Below are 25,337 nucleotides of genomic sequence, written 5' to 3' on the forward strand. Positions count from 1 at the left end.
ATGTCCCTGGGAATGACACTTAACATCCCTGAGCTTCAGTTTCCTTAGGAAAGGATAATTATACCTCCCAACAATCAAAAGCTAAATAAATGTAAATTACAAAAGAGGCTGGGGGGAAAAAAAAAACTTCAATGGCTATTTCATTCAGTCACTCGTCTAAAGATGATCTTGTGTGAGCGGTGGTAGTGGGGGAAGGGAGGAAGCCGCAGGCACAGGGATAACATAAAGGACTGGAGAAAGTCCTATCAGAGGGCCAACAAGGTGCCTAGAGAGAACAGGGCACGGCAGTCGCCCCAGGAGTTGACAGTTAAGATAAGTACTATACACATAAAGTCCAGTTAATCCTCACATATGTTTTGTAAGTAGCTACTATTATTTCGGGGTTACTAATGAGGAAACTGAGCCTTAGACAAATAGAAGTCCTACCAGCTAGTAGAAAGGCAGACCTTACATCTTAAGCAACAGGCACTTCAGCTGCCAACTTATTAAGAACTGAACTTGAAAGTTGCTCACCTTCAAGAACTTACCATGTATAAAAGCTCAATCTCACCACATCTTCTGTCAGTAGCATTTTAGTGCTTACAAAAGAACACAACCTTGCTTCCACAGAGAACAGTCATTCTCACAAATATCAACTGTGAACAGTAACACTTAAATATACCTTAGGACGAGCAGGAAAATCACTTTCACACAATGGCAAACGGGCTTCCAATGTCGGTGTTCTCTCTTCTTGTGCCCCTTCTCCACCACATTAGCGGCGCTCTCCCCCCAGTATTTGTTCTCTTTTAGCTATGCAAATAGAACTTCCATGACTATTTCCCATTATATGCACACTTCCAATGACACAAATGATCTTAGATGACTCTTCGCATCTCTAGTTCTCTGCTGGTCAATTAGTCTATCAACAAACACCTATTTATCTAAACTTCTAGAGACACGTAAGGAGTATCTCCATGCCAGATCCCACTAGAGTAAGCTGCGGAGGAAAAGAACTTCCTGAGTTAACAGCTCAAGCCCTAGCATCCAAAGATAACAGACGACTTACATGTTCTGGCACTCGAAAACAAAAATAAGGATGCCAAGCTGTTATCTCTGAAGAAAACAACCAAAATTAACAGCATACAGCCACAAAACCATGTGGAAAAACACGTGATTTTATCATACTCCAGGAGACAAGGGGGTATAGGTGAAAAACACTTAAAATGCATTCCTGACTTACGTTTTTCATCATCAGCATGTACCAGGGATGCTGCCCTTGACAAGACATCCAATGGCGTCTCCATTCCTGGTTGGAGCCCAGAAGGAAAAAAAGAGAGAAAAAAAGAATTTAAATGGAATTCCAAAGACTTTTTTTAGAATTCTGGCAGTTAACCATTAGAATAATGCCTCCACCAAATGCAAATCACAGGGCTGAAGCATTATACTTGTACTGAAAGTCTTCCCAGCCTGTGACGAGATCCAGTGGACGTGGTTCAGGAACAGATAGAGAAAGGGGTTAAATTCCATGCTGCCTACTCAGCCAAACCTTGCCAACTCCAGGAAGCAGCTCAAGTCAGAACTAAAAGAAGGGATGTTGTGAATATTCCTGCCCGTGTTATTCGTGCTTATAAATGTTTATGTGCGTACGTAACAACATGCCTGTCCAGACATACCCAGTAAAAAACAGTTCTCGGAACAAAGGCTACTCTATGAACACAGCATTATACCAGTCTGAGATCGTGGTGGTAGTCGTCGTTGTTGCTGGTTTATTAGTTTTAACAAAAATTACTAAGACTGAACCATTCTGTCCTTTTCCCTCCTTGGTTGAGACTCTGCACAACTGTGTAGCTTAAAATAGGCAATGTACTCATGAAACGTGTGTGAATTCCATTGGTGAGTTAAATGGTATTTTAAGTCCAATAGGAATCTTTATTTCTAAATATCATGTTTTAAAGCTATCACCACCACCTAACACCAACGTTTTTTTTTTTTTATAAAACCTGGATTTTTATTTTTAACTCTGTTTTCTTAAATTACAGCACACCTATAAAAGCAAACACTGAAAAAGAGTTAAAGATGGTGAAAAACCTAGAGAATCAGGCTACTTTTACCCAGTTTTCCTTTTTTGGATTATTTAAATATATACACGCACACATGCATGCACGCACACACAGTTATTAGGAAAAGAGACACACCCTATCAGTTCAACAACTGAGAGAAAATACTTTAAGTGCACCCTTTAGAGATGCTCAGCATTTTCTCAGCATTCTTCAGCCTTTACTGAGTCCCTACTATGCATGTGCCAGTTACAAGACACAGCAGACCAGCTTTGCTTTACAATATTCATACCTCAGGCCTCCAAAGAAACATCAGCTCTTGATCTTGCAATGTGATTTCATTCAACAAACGTTATCTACTATGTACTAAGGCAGGAAAAATAAACAGAGCCCAACAGTTGCCTTCAAAGAGCTTTCAATTTATACAGTAGACATGCCTGCAAGAAATCTAGTTTAAGGCAGTGTTTTCCCCAAATGTTGCACTGGATGTTCATATTTTGTAAGGAAAAAATTTTTCTATGATAAATAAGTTGGGAAAACACTGGAATAAACCAAATTATGCAGTTTCTTTTTTTTTTTTTTTTTTTGCGGGCCACTCACTGCTGTGGCCTCTCCCATTGTGGAGCACTGGCTCCGGACGCGCAGGCCCAGCGGCCATGGCTCACGGGCCCAGCCGCTCTGCGGCATGTGGGATCCTCCCGCACCGGGGCACGAACCCACGTCCCCTGCATCGGCAGGCGGACTCTCAACCACTGCGCCACCAGGGAAGCCCCTAAGCAGTTTCTTTTCCTTCCTGTGCTTTTGATAGGCTGCTGTGCCTTCTGCAGGGGCAGAGGCAGTAGGGAGGGCAGCTCTATATACCTGAAGTCTCTCAAACTTCATTGGCCTTTCTTTTAACCTGAAACACCTCCTAGGGGACACGTGGAAATCATGGATTAAGGCAAAATGTGCTAAGTGCCAAAACAGTGCTATAAACAGAATCCTATAGAATATCAATGAATTCCGAAAGGCTTTGTGGAGAAAACAGAAGATGAGCTGAGCCTCTGAAGAATAAATGTGAAAGCACAGAAGGGAAGAACAGAAGCAGAACCCATTCAAGAACAAGCTGCCCAAATCAGCCAGGAGACAAGCAATGCGGGGACAGGAAGTGACGAGGATGGAAACTTGCACCGGCGCCACAGCATGGGAGGACCGAGGGCCTGAACGGGACTTGGGCTGCATTTTGTCCGCATTAAGGAGCCACTGAAATCTCTGAGCCGAGCAATACCTTGGCCATTGACATGTTCCAGGGAAGTTATCCTGGTAGTGCCCTGTAGTCGCAGCCTACAGAATAGGAAGCCAAAGGCAGGGGACAGTCTGAAAGGTACAGGGATACAGCGGGCAGGAAGTAATGAGGGGCGTGTGTTGGAGGCAGCGGGGATAAGAGAAAACACAGACAGAAGTGATGGAGCCTGGGAGGTCTCAAGGTGTCAGAGGAGAGTCCAAGAGGACTCTGAGTGACAGGGAGGATAGTGAGGTTGTAAAGCAAACAGTAAATTTCTTCTTTTTCAGAGACAAGAAGGAGGTGAGTAAAATCAGAGGCGTATGATAGAAAAATGAACGACATTCACAATCCTTGTCTTCCTTGTAAGATAGAAAAGATCACCTCCTGAGAGTAAGGATTTGGAAACTTGTTCAAAGGCAAAGAAACAAAAGTTTGGGACAGACTGACAGGAAAAGGTTTGCTGAACTCACAAGAACCCAGTTACATTCTCATCACACAAGCCAGTTTCCTATTCAGGCAAGATTTGAGTTTAAAGTCTTTTTTTTTGGGCTGCATTGGGTCTTCATTACTGCACGCAGGCTTCCTCTAGTTGTGGCAAGCCGGGGCTACTCTCCGATGCGGTGCGCGGGCTTCTCACTGCGGTGGCTTCTCTTATGTGGAGCACGGGCTCTAGGCGCGCGAGCTTCAGTAGTTAACAGCACGCGGGCCCTAGAGAACATGGGCTTCAGTAGTTGCGGCACATGGGCTCAGTAGTTGCAGCACATGGGCTCAGTAGTTGCAGCTCGCAGGCTCTCGAACACAGGCTCAGTAGTTGTGGCGCACAGGCTTACTTGCTCTGTGCCATATGGGATCTTCCCAGACCAGGGCTTGAACCCGTGTCCGCTGCATTGGCAGGCAGATTCTTAACCACTGTGCCACCAGGGAAGTCCCTGACTTTAAAGTCTTTTATTTTAAGTAAATGCCGATAAGCATTCTACTCTGTAAAGCAGTATTTAGACTCACAATTGCTTAAATTAATTGCCTCATTAAGTTGAAGGACAATGCTTTCAAAATTCTAAACCCCAAAAGATACATGTTAACATGTGCCTCTTATGCAAACTATGTGCATCGAAGCAAAATATCAAAGCATAAAGATACCAAATGACACAAAAGTAGACCCAGAATTCTAGCACGTGGAAGATTATTTAAGTTCATTCACTCCAAGCTACTTAGGTTCAAAGTAGGTAGATAAGAGATTAGGTGTTTAAGGTTCATCTACGAGGCACCTGCCATCTGCTGCAACCTTATTAATGTGACCAATTTTTATTACACAATTACTGAGTTCAGCAAAGTATTCGGGAGAGGTCACAGAGAAATAGAAGATATGATCCCTGCCTTTAAGGAATTACGACCTTGTTCATGAACCTAAAGTATATGGAATGGGATAACAACAGACAAATTTAAGAGCATAATAAAAGACAAAATATAATTTAACACTGAAATGTGTAGTGTGTTACAAAAGAGAGATCAGTGTCAGCTCAAGTGTTTACCTCATGAACATGCATTTTTTTCTCAGTTTGGTGTGTGTATGTGTGTGTGTGTTTTAAAAAGCCACTTCAGGGCTTCCCTGGTGGCGCAGTGGTTGAGAGTCTGCCTGCTAATGCAGGGGACACGGGTTCGAGCCCTGGTCTGGGAGGATCCCACATGCCGCGGAGCAACTAGGCATGTGAGCCATGGCCGCTGAGCCTGCGCTCCACAACAACAGAGGCTGCAATAGTGAGAGGCCCACGCACCGCGACGAAGAGTGGCCCCCTCTTGCCACAACTAGAGAAAGCCCACACACAGAAACGAAGACCCAACACAGCAAAATAAATAAATTTAAAAAAAAAAAAAAAGCCACTTCAAAGGTCTCCTTCCATTCCTCTCTCCTGGGCAGCCTCTACTCTCTGACCTCTCCTCCTCACCTGGATCACACGGTCTGAATACTTCCTGGGTGCAAGTACCCTGTCTGATGCTTACATGTACAGTCCTGTTGGATCCACAGCCTGAGGGAAGGCACAACCACAGGTATGAGAGCCCGGGAGGGAGACTCAGCCCCGCCCAGGCAGGATCGAGGACCCCTGCTGAGGAGCGGGGAGCACAATGTGGGTGAACTCGGGAGACAGCGCAAGGCTGGCCAGGCTGGCGTCCACTTACTGGAGGAGGCAACGGGCAGTGGTGAGTCCCTGAGCAGGCTGGGGAGGTGATGTCAAGGATGTTTTAGTTTAGCAGGTGTGGGGAGGACGGTTTGACCTGCAGGGATGAAGTGAGGAGTCACGCGGATCAGCTAGGAGGCTTCTGTAGGAACCAGGTGTGAGATAAGGACCACGAGAGCGGGTACAGTGATACAGGTGGGAGAGGAGGGCCAGGGACCAGGCACTACTTAGCCACAAAAGGCCTAAGCAAATAAAGGTGAAAGATAACAGTAAAAAAGAAAAAAAAACACTTCTGACTTTTACATCTTGTACAATATCCACAGTCCAAGAAACCCAAAAAAACATGTGAGACGTGTGAGTAACATGGGGGAGAAAACTACGGTCACAGTATTTGATGGAGGGTCACAGTCTGCTGAGAGGGGAATGAGCATCACGGTGGTTTAGGAGGGGGGTCTCTGGACACTAACCGTGTGAGCTTGAATGAGCACAGCGACTTCCTACCTCTGTGACCTGGGAACTGACTTTATGTCTGTGTATCTGCTTCCTCATCTGTAAAATGGGGATGTTGATATTACCTCCCTCATAGGGTGTCAGAAGTGAATGCACTTTACACGTATTAAAATAATTATGTGTCAAAACAAAGGCAAACATATTAAATAAATTGCAAATGATGGTAAACATACTAGAAAAAGGGCACTGGCCAGTACTTGAGACAGAGAAGATTCCTCTGAGATGAGAGACCTAAAGGATAAGGGGAACTGGGCTTGTAAAGGGGAAGGTGGGGGAGAGACCAAGCTGGCCCTGTGAACGTGGGGCGCTCCCACGACCACAGCGAGAGGACAGGGCAAGGCAGGGAAGTGGGCATGGGCCGGATCATGCGTTCTCTGCAGGGTGTGACAAAGCTGAGATCTTATTCTTTAGTCAGTGAAAAGTCCTTGAATGGTCTGAGTGGTTTTAAACAGGGGAGCGACATGTCTGGTTTATTTTATATCCTTTATGAACCATAAATCATCTATGAGCTTTTGCAAAAGATTACACAGCATCTGGAAAATAAATCTAAGTACAAGCCAGTGATGAGTTCCCACTGGCGTGATAGTTTTTACAATATCGTGATCACCGAAAACATAATCACTTAAAACACTGACACCTGGAACATAGTAACCCCGTAAAAGGGAGAGGAATGTGCTTCTGGAAAAAGACATCAAGTCCGTCTGTAAGGGTTCTACTGCACTGCCACCCATTTCTGGTCTATCCATTCGTCTTTTTTTCGTGGCTGCTGTCAACTATGAATATAACTCATGGTGAAGAGAACACATATTTTGCTTTTTGGGTTTTTTTTTTTTCCAGGCAATGGTCGGTATTTTCTCTGCCAGCCCATACAGCCCATATTCCCTTCCTGAAGCTCCCTTACCCCCAGTAATACATCCTTCCAAATAGCTTAAGATTGAGAATTAGGGAATAATAGGTATCAATGATAACTACATTCTAGGGATACTGGGTGCTAATGAAAAGCTCAGCTCTAAATTCGAACACCATTATTCTGGGCTTCCACAAAGGACCGTCTTTTTTTTTTTTTCTTTTTGGATCAACAAGAGGACATGAACTCCTATCTTGGGAATAGAATTATGGGGTGTATTAGTTTTGTTTTGTTTCTTTCAGGCAAGGGAACAGAAGTTCAAGATACGTCATAGAAGTGTTCCAAGGGAACAGAATTTCAAGATACGTCATAGAAGTGTTCCAAGGTGAAAACTACAGCACCAAGCTTGGCTCACTGCACAGCTCCTCCAGTAACACTGGCCCAACTACCGTGTAATTTAGGAAAGAGTGAGAGTCTTGGCCAGAGGTGGAAACCAGTGGAGGCTGGGAGAGCCCCATTCAAACCTCCTGATGTCCCTGCCACACTGTCACTCGACCAAAAACCTGAAATAGGAAGATATCACTATCCTGGGATCCTGACGGCACGTCCAACTCCCAGATGCACACTCTTCAGTATCCCTAATTCCTGCTGGCCCCGTCCCATCACTCTATCAGGACCACTTCCCGAGCTAATCTAACTTGGCCTCAGCTAAGAAATATAACTGTAGGACAAGCCTACAGTATGAAGTATCTCACTATGGCGGGGGGGTGTGGCCTTTGGGGCCATCAAGAACTCAGAGGCTTTCACTGGGTATCTCCTATGTCTGGCAAACACTACATAGAGACTTTTCAGAAAAGAAAACGTGAACCCCCTGCCCTGAGCAACTTACACCAAATGCAGATCACTCTGTGGTCGATGTGGCCAGCTGTGGGTCTCAATGAGCTTAACTGAAATGAAATTTCATACCGAATCGTCACCAGATTCTGGTGGCCACGTGCAAGCATAGCTTCAGGCACATCAGGTAGACGTGAATTAACCTCCTGGCTGTTTCTTCTCCACAGCGTGTCCAACTGAGGCCCCACTAACTCCTGGCAACACACACATACTGTCTCTGTTAACATCCATACAATTCTCAGGTCACCCCTCTGTTCTTCATGCTCAAAACCTCTCTCATTGGTGTAACCCTTTTTTCTGCTCGCACTTTACCATCTGTTAAATCAGCAGAGCCGGGACTTTAGCCTCAGAAAACTTAAGTCTGAGCCCTATTTTAATACGTTGAACTCATTCAATCCATCATCACGGAAAGCCGATGATGTTCTAGACTTTGCTCTAAATGCCTAACACCAATTGTGGGGCCCATTTAACCTCTCTGGGCCCAAGTTCGCGCACCTAAAGAAAATGGTCACAACGTTGCCTACTTCACATGGTCACAAGCTTGGCACTGTGGATTAAATGATACAACGTCACTGAAAATGCCCAATCAACACAAGTGAGAAATACATTCACATTATGCCACCTTACCGCCTTGCAGCCTATACTTTTAATAACACACTCACATACACTGGCTTACTGATCCTCACAGATAGGATTACTATATTTTTCTACAGATGAAAAACCAAGGTGCCAAGAATATAAGTGACTTCCTGAAGAAGCTAACTCTAGAATCCAAGTCTCCTGACTCAACATCCAACGCGATTTTAACTATTTTCAGCTGATTTTCATAAAGACCTTTTGGAGAAAAGCAATTTTTTAGCTTATCTAAAAAAAAAAAAAAACCAAAATAAAGAATACCTTCCAGCTAGACTTCTAGTCCTGTGCTCTTTCCCCTATACCTTGAGATATATATGAAGCAATAATCTGATAATTTCTAAAGAAAGCAAAGGAAGACAAGCCCTCCTCTCCTAGGAACGTAAAAACCAGGACATGTTTCACTTGCTTTGAAAAGAAAGCGGCACAGAGTCACATGAACAGTAACCAAGGCAGGTAAGAAGATTCTCACACCAAGTCCGTTGGTGAGACTGGGACAGACAATGCTGGCAGCAATGCCACAGGATCCCTGGGGCCCCCGGCCACACAGGAATTAACATAAGCCCTGAGGACTTCAAGCTCCAAGAGCAGGTTCAGTATTCAGGAAGGATGGTTCCTACTGAGTCATGTTCGAGACAACCTGCTATTAAACTCCAGCGGATAACTCTCAAGGCTCAATGAATGATATGTGAAAACTTTCACCGCGTTGTTTGTTTTTCTCACAACCTGAAATTGTATGTCACACTCTTAAACAGAAACCAGTCCTTATTCAAAATATTCCTTCAACCGCATGGACCCTTTGCCTGTCTAGCTTTCCTTATCGAGGCATGTGCCAGACATGAATTATGGACCTGTCTTGCCATAATTTGAAACATCTTACCAGATACAAGGTCAGAAGGACTTGCCTGACTTCCCCTTATATCCAATTCCTTATTTCTACACATAATCATTTCTGAAAATTCATTTGAAGGCCAAATGTCTGAAATCTGAACAACATATCTACATGTTCTATGCTTATTTCCAGAGAATTAAAAATATATCTGTGGGGCCTTCCCTGGTGGCACAGTGGTTGGGAATCCACCTGCCAATGCAGGGGACACGGGTTCGAGCCCTGGTCTGGGAAGATCCCACATGCTGCGGAGCAACTGGGCCCGTGAGCCACAACTACTGAGCCTGCGCGTCTGGAGCCTGTTCTCCACAACAAGAGAGGCCGGGACAGTGAGAGGTCCGCGCACCGCGGTGAAGGGTGGCCCCCACTCACTGCAACTAGAGAAAGCCCTCGCACAGAAACGAAGACCCAACACAGCCAAAAAGTAAATTAATTAATTTAAAAAAAAAATATATATATATATATCTGTGTAAAACCCCTTGTTAGGCTTCTTTCAGGTGCTTGTCAACCTCAAGCCTAAGTCCCAGGATGAGAGCCAGCTCTGTTGGCAATTCCTCCCCCACCCTCCCAGCCCTGTCCTAGAAAACTAAAGAATTCACTAAGTTAGTACAGGGTGTGTACCCTTTCCGTAAGGGTTTAACGCCCTTCCCCCTCCCAGGAAACCTCAATAGGGCAGGTCTATAGGCTAGGCAGCCATCCATCTCCCCGCCTCCCCCCCAGGGACGCATCAGGTATCAGGAACAAGGTAACCTCAGGTGTCTGCCATGAACTTAGCTCGGTCTCCTGCTCATCTCCACCTCCCATCACATCAACACAGAGTCAGCTGGGCTCAAAAACGGGTACCAGTCTGGATGGCAACCCTTGCACAAATGCTCAACTCAGCCACCTTAGGTTTTCTGATGCTAAAATGGCCCAAGGCTCCATGGGCCTCCTAGGCACCCCCCTCCCCGAGGTGGGGACTGTAGGGATGTGATATTTAGTCATCCTGATGACCCGGGCAACAGAAGCTGCCCAGCGGTGCTACCACACAGTAAGCAAAATCTTCTATGACCATAACACAGCTCAGCATCAGTGTCAGCTGTGCAAACACATGGACAGTACGAAAGCAATCGTGTGCCTGTCAGGGTCACCTGTATGGACTTAAAGCTGCAAAACCAAACTCAGGTTATAGCGTATTTCATGTCCTTTATGTGAGGCTGCCCAACGCTGGTGTAAAATTGTTACTGCTGGCTGAAGTTCATCCGTCTCCCTAAAGTGCCCCCTGGAAAGTGCCTGTATGCGGGCCCACAATGACACCACCACTCTGTCCAAAGAGGAAAAATAAAATTCACATCTGGACTTTTTGAGCAGACTACCGATTGCCACGATTTTTCAACACAGTTGTCAAACAAACAATGAACTATCCTTTTCTTTCTCATATTTAGGCTATTGGGAACCTGTCTCTTCATTTTCAATACCTCGGCCTTCTACAGCACCTCATAGGAAATAAAAGAAACTCTTTGGCCTTTCTAGTTCACTCTGGATACGCTTGTTCTTGCCATTTATTTTATTTGGATACTTAGAATCTCCTATTCAGAAGTACTGAGGTGCCAGGTCCTCTTGGGGACCTGCTACACCCAAGAATGACAGACATGGACCTGCATCACAGCCTAAGTTGGCCAACTTCCCATAATACCCAGGTCGAGCTCCCCACTGTACCAAAAGCTCAACTCCCAGCCTATTAGTAGCCTAGAAAAGTCTTCTAACCCATGACACGTTGCATCACTAGGAAGCTCTTTCATTATCGGCATCATCAAATACGGTAAATTCTTATCATTTGCAGTCATTATGTTCTATAAAGCCTCTGAGACCTCCAAATTAGTGAGTACTGAACCATGTGCCCCGGAAGAAACTGCTCCAAGTACTGATTTGGGGATACAAATAAACTTCAGTGAGGAGACAAATTCACAAACACAGGAATCCACGAACAGTGAGGATTGACGAATCTGGTTATAAGACCTGAGGCCTGAGATACTGAAAGCACATTCTACAAGGGTTTCTTCTTTTGTAAAAGAGCTACTACGGTGTAGCCCAGGTAGAAAGAATTTTTCTGATTTCAGCACTTCATGCATACACTCCTTCCTTCCTTACCTTGGCAGTTTATACTATCAAGATTTGGCAGTCTGATTTCTAACTTGTCGGGTTTTTTGTTTGTTGTTTTAATGTGGACAGATCCTAAATGACTATTGATATTATCATAGACTGATTGATATTATCCCCTTTTCTCTTCTCTTAAGCTCCCACATATAGACTTGATTAACTTCAGAGAGGCTCCCTAAAAGAATCAAAAACAAGCCTCAATCAACATACCCTGCAGAAACTTCTTAACCAAAAAAAAAAAAAAAACCTCTCTTTCACCAGGTTCCCGTAACTGCGACAGCTTGTCTAACACAAGCAATGAAGAGACTTGATATGTTAAAATTGCCACATACTGTCATCATTTTAGTTATATTAGAATTTTCCCAATGTATTTGACTCTTACCTCCTAAACTTATGACAACTCATTCTTTTATTAAGTCATACTCAAAGCTGCAAAGCAACTTTTATTATGGCTATATGACTTATTATTTTATTAAGGCAAACTAAAAGTTGCACAACAAAACTATCCGGGAGAGATACCTGGAAGAAACACAAAGTAAAATCTTCCTTTGGATTTGTTTGGGCAACCACCAGAGGTTGATGACAAGGCTGACTCCCTAAGGAGTTAAAAGGAATTTCACACGGCAGAACTCTTGTCAAATAAACCATTTGAAAGGGAAAGTTTTCATTTCATAATTGTCGTTTTGTAAGAAGTGTTGAAACCTTAAGGTAAAGTCATAGTTCTAAATCGGGTGGGAGAAGTGGTGACAACTGTGTTTTATGAAGCTCTTTCAAGTCTTCAAAGACTTTTATAAATAACATGACACAAAATACTTTTCAAAGCACACTATTCCCTGTAATTAACTCTGCGATGTATCAGAACAGATTTTATCACCCTCTTACAGAGGAAAATAAAGCACAAATGTTAACTAGAAGTAACTTTTTCTGGTCACAAACTTAGTAGGTGACAGGGATAGGACTTGAACTCAAGTCTCCAGAAATAAGCCAGAGCTGTTTTTACTACAACATTCACAGTTTTGGAATGTAGTTCATGGTTATTTATAGCAGAATTATCGTCTTAATTGTATTGTGTTTTGGTCAACATAAAGTTTAGTTTGCATTCCCTTCCAAATGGAAAGCAAAGGCAGGCTGCCCAGAAGTGTGAAAAAACCGTGGTGGGGAGGAAATTAGCCTGGGATTAAAATGTTGCCAAAGTCAAACAACAAATTGAGGGGGTTACCTCATTTCTACCAGGACGGAGATGACTTTTCAGGCAGATACATCAGGAAACACACAGAAAACGAACAAACAAACAAACACACACACACACACACACACACACACACACACACAACTGTGTTGAGTACAAGACAACAAACTTCTGAGTATTCCTAAACCCATTATTTAAATGAGAGCACTGAGATTTAGAGACAGATGATAAAAAACTTGTTCCAAGATCGTGCCCCCAGTACAGCCTTGAGGCGCTGACCCCTAAGCGCTCTTTAAACGACCCACACTACTCCCCTCACGCTCATGCGCAGACTTAATCAGCTGCAAGCAGGAAACAATGAACACTGCAAGTCTGTGGACTGGGAGGCTACTGCAAAGAGTTAAAAGTTTGGTATGCTAAAATGGAACGCAAAACTGACCTCCAAATACTAATAGGAATTAACATTTGTTGCCTTTGTCTTCGAAAGTTCAGAGGAAACAAATGAGAGCCTTCATTTTCGTCAAGATAGGCTTGGGTTTGTAAAAAAATATACTCAAACTCTACAGGAGACAGTACCTTCCAAATAGAGGGGGCAACCAGCCGCTGGTAAAAACTAGAAGAGCCGCCTCCAACCCGCCCCCCAGGCTGCTGGTTCTTATTAACCGCAGAGAAGGAAATAACGACTAGCAAACACACAGCACCAATGATCAAAGTGAAACCGATTTTTTTAAGTCAGCTGGCTTGAACTGACGAACACATGCCAACTAAAGCGCATAAAGACCAGCGGCCCCAACAGTGCTGTCATCCTAACCTAAGAGATTTAAAGGTCTAGGGAGATGAATAAAAGGAGACTTGAAGCAAAACAAAAAAGGAAAAGACCTTTGCTTTGCGGCGAGGCCTGCACTCACTCACTGCAGGAAGAGTGTGCCGTTTTGTTTTGGAAAGGGGGCAGGAAGTATACAGAGAGGAAAGAGCCGATCCCAGCTGCCCATCCTCAGCCATGTCCCGCGGTCCCGCACCACAGCCCTCCTTTGCCGCTGGCCAAGACCAAGGGGCTACAGGGCGCGGGCACCCCCCCGGCCGGCCCCTCGCCGCCGACTCCCAGGACAGCTTCCACTCCAGACGCTAGACCTCTCCCTCCGGGTGTCCTGGCGCTTCGGTTCCCACCAGGAGCCTCAAGTTGCCCCGCAAGAACAAGCCGCCTCGTCCGTCCTTCCAGGAGGACGCCCGCGTCCCGCTCCGAACCAGTCCACCCCTGAGCTCCCCGCAAGCCAGCCCTCGCCCTGCCCCCTTCTCCCGCACTCACCGCCGGGCGGCTCTGGGATCGCCCGCCTCGGGCCGGCCGGGCCCCGCTGGGGGCAGGGGCGGGACCACGGGGCGCGCGGGACCGGGCGCACTCCGGGGGCGCGCCGACGCGCAGGCGCCCTCGCGCCCGCGCTCCCGCACCGACCCCAGCCGCTCCGCACACCCACACGCACACACGGGCGGCGCGCGCCGAGCCGGCTCCGCGGCGGACGCAAGCGCGGGAGCGCGAGGAATCCCTGGAATGAGGCGCCGCCCGCCCTCTCCCGGGCTCTGCCGGGCTCCGCCGGGCCACGCCCCCGGGCCCGCCCCTCCAGCCCAGCAGGTGGGGGCCGGGCCCAGGTGAGACGGCGGGGAGGCGGGGGCAGGGCCTCGCGCGCCCGGGGGAGGCTCATTTCCCCTCCCCCACCCGCTCCACGCCTGACGGCAGCTCGCACCTACCCAACGGATGCAGACGTGCTCGGGCGGCCAACGTCCGCATGGGGCCTGGGCTGCGATCGACCCCGGGGAGCGCGTGGACCCAGCGCACGCGGTGTGCACCGGCCTCTGACACACACCGGACCGAACCCCAGAGGCCCAGGCAGCGGGAACACAGATTTGGTGCACACGCACGAACATAAACGAACCTCTCGTGCGCGCCCAGAGGCTCGCCGCTCCGGGCCAGCACGCCCCCCCCTCCCCCGCACGCACACAGTAGGCTCTCGCATCCGGTGGACACAGCACACATGACCACGACGACCACAGACGACCCGATCCATTACCCACTGTCCCTTAACCTCCCTGCCCCTTAACCGCCACGCAGCCGGCCAAGTGCCCGCGCATTCGCGCCGGACCTGCGGCACCTCCGCAGCCCTCGGCTCCAGACCCCCACGCGTCCCGCCTATCACGCAGAGCGGCTCGCTAAGCTGCCCAGGGAAGGCGCCCGGGGGTCGGCGTCCACGCCAGCTCAGCCGCCGGAGCGCCGCGCACGCCGGCGCTTCCCGTTTCCCGGGCTCCAAGCTCCACGGGCCGCCGACCTGGGGCACTGGTTCGCCCGCTCGTGACCCGCACACCCCCAGCCGCTCTGCCCGACAGGCCGGCGACCACACACGCACCTGAAGGGACAGGTCGCGCTAGCTTGGGGAAGTGAGCGCTCAGGTGCCACCGCGATCAGAACGGCTGCTGCAGCTCCCGGCTCTCAGACGCCGCTCAGCTGCCTCTCATTACAGCATTTTACACCCCGCACTCCACACACACCCCACGGGCGCACGGCAGCGTCTTTCCTCCCCCTCCCTCGCCCGGAGGAGGAAGTCCTAGTAAATGAAGTCAGTGTGGAAGGGAGGGAACCGAGGAGGAAGGGAGAGAGTTCGGGGTGGAAAGAGCCCCCTCCAGGCGCTCACACACCGGTGTTTGCTGTGTCTGGCACACTCCCGGAGTCCACAGCCCGGTCTGCTCCGGAACGTGCCCGGGAAGGGGCGGAGAGGAGGGGGCGAAACATTTCTAATCGGTGCAGGTTCTTATTACAGCGGCAGCGTAGACATGTGACCACGAAAAGAAAAGCCCTGTCTTTATTTTTTTGCTGTCATTCTCTGGAGATTTCGGGGTGTGGGTAGGAGGGGTGGGGGCCTGATCCTCCCCGGTCCCCGGCAGCCCTTGCCCCATTGTTTTCCCATACTGCCACAATTAAGAAAACATTTGCTTAACGTACCCAGCCGCTAACTTCATAAAATAAATAGTCAGGGACTGGACTTCCTCTGGTTTGCTTGAAATGGCTTCATGTTGCTTGCCTTCTGGCTGTTCTCAGACCTCAGTCATCATTAGGGGTTCCTGCTATAGGGCTTTCCCTGGGAGACGGCTCTGCTGAGATGGAATGATAACGAAAACAAATACCGGCTTACATTAATGCTGGGGGGAAATGCTTTGCAGTTTTCAAACTGTTTTCCCATGTATTACCTCATCCAATTATATGGGGTCACAGCCTGTTATCTCATTGGATCTTAGCCCCGGGATGGGGAGCAGGACAGGTATAGATAGTTCCACTTTACAGTGAGATTAGCTTTACCTAAACCGCGGCGAGGCATTGCCTGAACCCGAGCCACGGTCTTGCGGCCCCCTGTGAAATACACTCTCCTGCTGTCCACACAGGGCCAATGGAGATAGGATGACCCAGGTGACAAGTTGACCCAAGCATAACCACACCTGTTCCCCTGGTTCCCAGATTAAAGTGCACAGATTAAAGCTCGGGGAGGTTCCCAGTCTTCCCAAAGACATTTTTACTTAGACTCCATTTGAGTTCATCAATAGTCTCAGACTAGGGGAAGAAATTCCTGAGAAAGATCCTAAAGAGGAGGTTTTCATCCTGCCACATTAGGACGCGGAATGAGGAAAGGGTGCGGACTGCTGGGGCAGATTTCGGGAAGTGTGACAACGGAGGAGGGGCTTTGGATTTGAACAAACCTGAATTTGAATCAAACCCCACCTCTGTCAGTTATGAAGTTATAACATGCCCAAAGTTATAACTTTGGGCATGTTATCAAGCCCAGTTTTCTCATCTGTAAAACAGAGACAATTCTTAATTTAAAGAGCTGTTGCAGGGACTAAAGACCAGACAGAATATCTGGTGAACATTCACATCTCTCCCCTTCTCTCTACCTCCCTTAAACCCAGTCTTGCTGGGGCACCATATACACAGACAGCCACCGTAATCATGGAGGGATAGGAAAATGATTTGTCTAGATAATGCAAATGAGTAATGGTAACAGTCACCATGCAACTGCACGTTTATAAAACGGCTCTGGGGTTTACAAAGTGTCCCCACATATCATTATCTCATTTGATCTGTATGACAGCTCTGCCGTTTGTGTACTGCAAAATGATTTCCATTTTGGGTCAAGGTGGAGGTCCTAAAGCTGCCTCTTTAATTTCCATCACTGCTTAGAGTGAGCCTTACTCTGCAGATAAATCATGGGGACAGAGGGCCTTTCCTCATGGATGTGACCAGTCTTCAACCTTTCCAAGGATTAATCTCGCTGCTTCCCTTACATCAGCATTAGTGTGACTTCTCCCTGGCCACATCTAACCAGGGTGGTTTCAGTCTGAATGTCTTGATCAAGCAGATGAGAGACACGCTCAAGCTACCGTAAGAAAAGGAAGGTATGCTGTCAAGACAGAAGTGCGCTGGAGGTGGAATGTGTCAGACACGGACCATCCGCACAAGGGAATGTAAACAGCAGCCTAAACGAGCGACTTCCACAGAGGCCTGCAGCAATAGAGGGGAATCTCGACAACAGTGAGTGAAAAAAGCAAGTCCCCAAAGATTACGCGCAGCGTAATATCCTATTTGTAATGTTACAAATACCATGAAAAATAATTGTGGTAGTACATGCACCTGCAATAAAACTATGTAAAAAAGAAGTAAGGGAAGGATGATGAGAGAATTCGGAATGATGGTTACCTGGGGAGGGGAACTGCACGGGGTGGGTGGCAGGGAACCATTGGTTAGATGTAGGTCATTGTCAAAGTCTTAGTTTTCGGTTGATGGGTTCACGGGTTCACTATTAAAATTAACTGCTTAGGGCTTCCCTGGTGGCGCAGTGGTTGAGAGTCCGCCTGCCGATGCAGGGGACACGGGTTTGTGCCCCGGTCCGGGAGGATCCCACATGCCACGGAGCGGCTGGGCCCGTGAGCCATGGCCTCTGAGCCTGCGCGTCCGGAGGCTGTGCTCCGCGACGGGAGAGGCCACAGCAGTGAGAGGCCCGCGTACCGCAAAAAAATAATAATAATAAATAAAATTAACTACTTAAGTGATAGTTGCACAGCAATGTGAATGCCACTGAACTACACACTTAAAATGGTTAAAATAGTAAATTTTATGCTATGTATATTTTACCATAATAAAAAATATATTTAAGGAGGTAAAAGAAAAAATTGGGCAAACTTCTAAATTGAAAAACAAACAAACAAAAAAACTACTTTAAGTAACTAAAATGATAATAATAAGGAAGGCTGTGCATGGACCACTGATAAGAATGTGTTTCAAAGCAAGGATTTTATAAGTGCATCAGAAGTTTATTTAAAATAAATAAAAATAATCAAGAAGGTGAGTGAGTGGAGATAGAGAAGAAACAAGATGGACCCTGAGTCGATCACGGTTGAAGCGGAGGGATGGGTATGGGGGCCGGGGGTTATACTATTCCGTCTACTCTTTTCTTTTTTTTTGAGCCCGGCAGCATGCGGGATCCTGGTTCCCCGACCGACCCACCGGGGATGGAACCCATGCCCCCTGCAGTGGAAGCCTGGACCGCCAGGGAAGTCCCTGTTCTGTGGAATCTTGCATAGATTTGAAATTTTCCATATTAATTAAAAGGGGAAGAAAGTTCACGAAAAGGCGGCTCTGGGAACCACGGTTCTGCCTCCCCCACAGGCCACAGAGTCGTTACCCAGACTCCCTCTCCTTTTCTCTGTGCCTCCTCGCAGTTTAATTCTTCCTCATTTATCTACCAAGGAGCCTCCCCTTCACTTTGGCTCCCTTATTACTGCCCCTACTCCCCCTTTTGGCTTTTGCCCCCACCAGTAACTGACTCCTTTCATACCTTCATCATTCAAACTGCTCAGAGAGAAGATCTGATTCTTGTCTTTCTACCAATCCACAAAAATGGCCACAATCTGATTTACCTTGAAGTCCTGGGTCCACGATGGCCTGTAAAGTCAAGCGCGGTCCAGTGATGAAAACTGAGAGCGGGGAGAGGCAGAATTACAGGGTGGAGCGCACAGCTGCCCCATCAAGACAGATAATAACTCACACATGGAAAAGCCCTCAGGAGTTCAGTTCAGTGGGAATAAGGTCTTTGCCTTTCCATTTGCTCCTTCGATTTTTTAAGGCCTCCCCAGTTAGTACTGTAAAGACAGTTTTCTTTTCCACACCACATTCCCGATAAGTAGTTCACTTTTCGGGGTGTCTTCCCATGTCATACGCCATAGGGGTCATAAGGGAAACCCCAATGGCTGCCAATCTGAAATGGTCGCAGTGCACAGGGACTCTGATTGTTCTTCTAGATGCACTAACCTGTCTATGAAGAAAGTCTTTCTCTACCCGTATCCCTTTGCTTCTAACGTGCTCTTGTGAATCTCTCCTGGTCTTCCTTTCTTGATTTCTTCACTCCAACTCGTTCCGCAGAGAGCACAGATGTAGGTTCTAGTTCACACTCAGTCTCCCGGTGATAGTGTGAGCCTTGGAAGTCAGCTTGCAGCCCTGGGGCTAAGCCTCCACTTCTGGGAGGAGCTTAGACCAGATCACTTTCGGCACACAGGTTTCATCTTGAGCACCAGCTGTGCTTAAGCTCCCTTAAGAAGGCCTCTGAAGCTATTGTTGAGGTTCAATGAAAAAAGAATGTCAAGATTGATTAGTAATGTCTGCTGTGGGTGGGGAATAGGAACTGCTGAATCAGATGTTTGCCATTTTTGATCTAGAAGAGCTCTACAAATACCTTCTAGCAATCACATCTCTCTTTTCTCATAGAGAACAGGTGAATTTCTACTTTTCTGGGGGCCAAAGTAACTAGTGGGAAAACCCAAATGGTCTTATTTCAGTGAGAGAGTACAGAATAAGAAATAATCTAAAATAATGATACCTAACACTTAATGAGCACTTACTACGGCCCAGGCACTAAGTGCTTTAAGATAATTAAGCCTCACAAGAGCCCTGTGAGATAGGGACTGTAAATACCCCTATGAAGCAAATAAAGAAACTGAAGCATTGAAAGGTTAAATAACTTGTCGAGGTCTTAAAGATAGTAAGGGCACAACCAGAATTGAACCCTGGCAGTCTGATTCTGGAGTCCATGTTAAAGTTTAGCCTGTCAGCCACAGCAGACACCCCCTGGGAACTTGCTAGTAATGCACACTCTCAGGCCCCCTCAGGCCTACTGAATTAGAATCTGCACTTCAACAAGCCCCCCAGATGATTCATATTCGCATTATGTTTTCAGCAGCACTGGTCTACATCGTATTGTCTCCTAGAAGGATATTAGCTGCCTTTGTTAAATGTTTACAGTACTCATGCACTTTGCTAAACATTATGCCTGCATAATTGCAATTAATCCACATAAAAGTCCTAGAAGGGAAATCCTATAAGATCAATGGATTGATCAATGTCAACATCCTGGCCGTGATATAGTGCTATCGTTTTGCAAGATGTTACTGGTGGGGTAAAGGGTATATGGGATCTCTCTGTATTATTTCTGACAATCGCATATGCATCTACAACAACCTCACAATTTAAAGCATAATTTAAAAATCCTATAATCTAAGTTTTATTTCTCCTACTTTTATTGTTGAGGAAACAGAAGCTTTAGAGAGGCTAAGTAAGCAGGCCCAGGGTAATTCAACTTAACAAATGAGTATGGAGGCCCTCCTGTGTGCAAGGAGGCTGGCTGCAGCAGTGAACACATTGCCCTCATTGAGCTATCAGTCCTGGGTGGGCAGTCATAATTCAAACCCAGAGCTGCTTGCCAAGTCCTCTAGTGCCCAGATTTCAGAGATATGGTCACAGGATCACAACGTGGTAAGTAACAGACCTGTGAATGGTTAAAACATTTGCAAAATTTCTAGGCAGATGTATATGAAGGCCTCTAACAGTGCCAGACAGGCAATAAGCACTCAATCCCCTTTCTTCTTTTCCGTCTCAGAGCGCAGAAGTGAGCCTCATCTCCACCATGACCCAGCAGGGATTTTACCCCCCACACACCTGGATGGAATCCCATGGTGGGGCCGCTGGAGTGGTAGTAACCTGAGCCTCGAGCCCCATGCCGAATTCCACGGAGAGCCTTTGCTCCAGGGCTGTGTTCCAAGGGAACGCACCATCTGAAACCTGTCAAGGAGTCAGCGGTGAGCTTTTTTCTGAATGTCAGCTCTTTTCACAGCATGGATCTGAATGAGTCCCCTTAAGCAAGACCAGATTTATGGCCAGATCAATTGCTCAGACCTCGGATCTCTAAGTGATATTTAACACTGGTCCAGAGATTGGCTTTGTCCTCACACAAGAAATTTTCCTTCGAATACTGTAAGGATGATTGCGCCTGGCAATCTATTCTTGTTGTCTTTCTTAGACACAGACTTCGGTGGGCTGGGGCGGGAGATAAGAAGAGCCATTTTCCGTAGAAAAGAATGTTGCAGATGCTGGATTCAAGGCCGGCTAGAGTTTGGCCACAGTTAACTACCTACCTCTCAGATGGAGAATGGTTTGAGCTGGGGAACTCCACCAAAAATAAGCATGGGTTTTTCTTCTGAGGGTGGATGCACTCAGAGGACATCATCTCAGAGAGAAATTCTTCAAACCGAGATTGCCACGTCTCTCCTGGCTCCAATTGCTTCTTTGGCATTAACTCTTACAAGCATGTGCTGTACACAGGCAAGAAGAAAGTAAACAGGGAAGGAAGGAGCTCAGCATACTGGGTGCCAACCACGTGAAAGGCACTGTGCTGTGCTGAGCACCCTCATTTAATGCAGTGTGATCCTGTGAGAGAGCACTGATGACCCCATTCAGTGGATGAGGACATGGGGGCTCAGAGCAGGTAGAACATTGGCCTTAGTGCAACTACTTGAGCAGTGCCAAACCAGGATTCAAACCACCTGGCCTGACTCCTCATTCAATAATCTTTCAACAGTATCACTCAGTTCACCCGGAAAAGACCCCTTTGATAATCCCTAAATAAATCACTGAATCTACACTCCTAGACCGACACTTCAATTCTGAAGGGAAGTATCTCCTGCTGGTTTCCCACTCCCTGTGGGCTACCATGTGGAATTGGAATTTAGTAGGGTCTTAACATCATTTCTGACATTGTTTGTCAAAGGGTGGAGAAGCCCTTGGCACATGAGAATGGCTGAGACTTCAGCGACAGACCAGGGTTCAAACCTTGGTTCTACCATTTTCTAGCTGCATGACACCAGGCACAAACGTGGACCCTGCTCAAACTTTCATTTTCTCACCTATACAACAGGGATGATTCCCACTTAGAAAGGTGCTTATGAGACAAATACTGACAGACAGATACAGAGAGAGAAAGACAAATATTGTATGATCTCCCTTATATGTGGAATCTTAAAAAAAAAGAAAAGGAAAGAAAGAAACCAAACTCATAAAAAAGAGATCAGATGTGTGGTTACCAGAGGTGGCGGGGGGAGGGGGAATGGGGTGAAGGTGGTCAAAAGGTAGACTTCCAGTTATAAGGTACATGAGTACTAGAGCTGTAACCCACACAGCATGCGCCATATAATTAACACTGCTGTATGGTGTATGTGGAAGCTGTCAGGAGAGGAAATCCTAAGACTTCTCATCCTGAGTCAGAAAAACACATTTTTTTTCCTTTTTAAAAATCGATTTGAGATGATGGATGTTAACTAAACTTGTGGTAATTGTTTCACGATATAGGTAAGTCGAGTCATTCTGCTGTACACCTGAAACTTATTCAGTGCTGTATGTCAATTACATCTCAGTAAAACTGGGAAAAAAAGAAAAAAGGAAAAGAAAAAGCCCTAAGTGGAAAAAAAAAAAAAAAGGCAGCGTTTTTAAAATTATTAAGTACTTTATAAAGTATTAAAATTCTTTCGTGGCTTTTTTTTCTTCCACTTCATCATTCGTCTGATTGACCCTACAGTTGATTACTTAGGACAGCTTTAAAATCCAGGTCAACCTTGCTTAGACTGATGAATTTGTATTAGCTTGTATTTTTTTTAAAAAAGTATTTGTATACATTGGAACAGTCACATAATCAATAAAAGTGGGTCCCATTTCAAAGTCCAATGTGACCCCACTGCATGCCGCCCTGGAATACCCAGTAAGCAGACTGTGTTAGTATTTAAGATACCACAATGTACAAAGCTTTTTGAAGAATTTGAGACATATTGGTAAATAACTAGTTACCTTGGACAAACCACGTCTTCTTTATACTACAGTCACAGCTTCATATCCTTCTGAATCACACAGACAAGGAGGCATGATAACCTTTCCAGTGCTTACTGGAAGCACGGAAAGTGGGTTTGGGTCCAAAATAGATAAGGTTTCTGTACAGAGAGAAAAAAGAAGGGCAAAGGTATGTTTTTTGTTTTTTTTTCTTTCCATAGGGGGAGAGAGCTTCCCAAAGAATAGGAAGCTGATGGCCTGGGGTGGTAGGTGATGTCATTTCTGTACCTGGGAGGCTGCTTCAGAAGGGCTGCCCAGCCTGCCTTCCATCTGCCTCTCCCCAGCTCACTCCACCTCTCCAGCAACTCTGTGTGGATCCTGGGGTTGTGCTGTGAGGGTCCTTGATCTGATTAGGGCAATTCTTCCTCTCTCCCTTCCATCCCCCGCCCCCGCCACGCTTTTTCCCCCCTTCCCTCCCTTTTTTCCTTCGATCTAGAGCACCTTCTGTCTTACTGTTCTAGATATTGAAGATTCAACTGCCAATAACTCAGACAAGGTCCTGCTCCCGCGGAGCTAATGCTCTAATGGAGGGGCGCTGGGGAGGAGGTGGGAGAGACATGATTAGCCAGGAAACATGGTTTAAGTCATGTAAGTTAACTTAAAAGAGATCATTTAAAATAGTGATAAGATCAATGAAGAAAATAAAACAGGGAATGAAATAGAGAATGACCCGTTGAGGCAGCAGAGTGGCATCAATCTGACAGTGTGATCAGGGAGGATTCCTATGAGGAGGTAATGTTTGAGCTGAGACCTGAATGATGACAAGGAACCAGTCATACCACGATCTGGGGGAAAGACTTCCAAGCAGAAGGGACAGCAAGTGCAAAGGCTCTGGGGCAGGAGCAAGTCTCCTGTGCTTGAAGAACTGAGTGAAGGCCAGGGTGGCTGGACCATAATAAACGGGGGAGAAGAGAGGATTGAGATAAAGCTGGGGCCGTGGACTGGCTATGGGAGGGAGTCCAGACTTTATTCTACAGGCAAAGGGAAGCTATTTGAGGGGGGGACACGATTTGGATTCTTTTCTTTTTTTTTTTTGCGGTACACGGGCCTCTCACTGTTGTGGCCTCTCCCGCTGCGGAGCACAGGCCCCGGACGCGCAGGCTCAGCGGCCATGGCTCACGGGCCCAGCCGCTCCGCGGCATGTGGGATCCTCCCGGACCGGGGCACGAATCCGTGTCCCCTGCATCGGCAGGCGGACTCCCAACCACTGCGCCACCAAGGAAGCCCTGGATTCTTAAAAGTCTCTCTGATGGCTGCGTAGAGAATAGACTATCGGGGGTGGGGGGGGGGGGTGGTCTTACTCCTTCCGGGCTGCTATAACACAAATACCATAGAGTGGATGGCTTAAATGACAAACGTTTATTTCTCACAGTTCTGAAGCCTGGCAAGTCCAAGGTCAAGGCACTGGCATATTTGGTGTCTGGCGAGGCCTGGCTTCTTTGTTCTTAGATGGGCATCTTTTTGCTGTACCCTCACGTGGCAGAAGGGGCAGGGGAGCTATCTGGAGTCTCGTATAAGAGCACTAATCCCATTAATGAAGGCTCTGCTCTCATGACCTGATCACCTCCTAAAGGCTCCACCTCCAAATGCCATCACACTGGGGAGTAGGTCTCCACATATGAACTGGGGGAGAGGGCGTAAGCATTCAGTCTATAGCCGGCAGGGATAGAGGAAGGAGATAAGTTAGGAGACTTCTGCAATCTTTCTGATGAGAGAGGATGGAGATTCCAAAGAAAATAAGAGACTAACGAAGACAAGTGGACAGATCTGAGGTATAGTTTGGAGATAGATGTACTAGGTAAGGTAACATCAGCTACTGAACCAAATGACCCCAAAAACTTAGTGGTTTTTGACATAAAGTCCAAACAGTGAGCAGTTCTAGAAGAGCAAGTGGCTCTCCTCCAAGTGGTGACTCGGGGACCCAGGATCCTCATCTTGTGACTCTGCCAACCCCTGGGGCCCCAGAATCCTTTGAGGATCCTCTCCATCCAGCGCACAGATGCAGAAGGACACGGGGGCCTGCTGCACAGATCATTCCACTTATATCTCTTGATGAGAGCTAGTCACGTGACCTCACCCAAATGACAGGAGCTAGGAAATGTAGTCCCTGGTTAGCCAACTACTTCCCATCAATGGTCCTACGCTGTGGAAAGGGGACACAGATTTGCATCCAGCTGGCCATTTCTGTCATGGCAGGGTTGGCAGACTTTTTGGTGGATTGCACGTAGGGGTTGGAGGAAAGCAAGGTACCCAAGATGACTCCTTGGCTTTTGGCATGAGCAAGGTGAAAGGTGGGCTTTAAGTGAAATGGGAACTTCGGGAAGGAGGAGATTTATCCTGGGAGCAGGAGGAATTAAGACTTCCACTTTGGACGTATGTAATGTGAGCTGCCTCTGAGATATCCAAAAGGGACTGTTGGAAAGGCAGTTGGGTATATGAGCCAGGACTGCAAAGGAGGTGTCAAGAGTGAAGATTTAAATATTGCATTTTCCCTTTCCCCGGTGGCTTCTGATCCTGGT

General features: G+C 46.8%; 1 protein-coding gene across 6 annotated transcripts in view; it reads right to left on the reverse strand.

Moving 5' to 3' along the window:
• The window catches only part of LOC101339418 (phosphatidate cytidylyltransferase, mitochondrial), a 269,881-nt gene that overhangs the window by 138,947 nt on the left and 105,597 nt on the right, over positions 1–25,337 (reverse strand). For 3 of the 6 annotated variants that reach the window (XM_073787705.1, XM_073787706.1, XM_073787707.1), the window contains one exon: positions 1,220–1,285. In XM_073787705.1, the coding sequence (XP_073643806.1) occupies positions 1,220–1,285 (66 nt within the window). Of the gene's footprint in view, positions 1–1,219; positions 1,286–13,881; positions 14,092–14,971; positions 15,124–18,921; positions 19,163–25,337 lie in introns of those variants that run through there. The other 3 variants (XM_033865439.2, XM_033865438.2, XM_033865436.2) reach the window with 3 other exon arrangements.

The sequence above is a fragment of the Tursiops truncatus genome, chromosome 10, assembly GCF_011762595.2.
Source record: "Tursiops truncatus isolate mTurTru1 chromosome 10, mTurTru1.mat.Y, whole genome shotgun sequence".
Lineage (NCBI taxonomy): Eukaryota > Metazoa > Chordata > Mammalia > Artiodactyla > Delphinidae > Tursiops > Tursiops truncatus.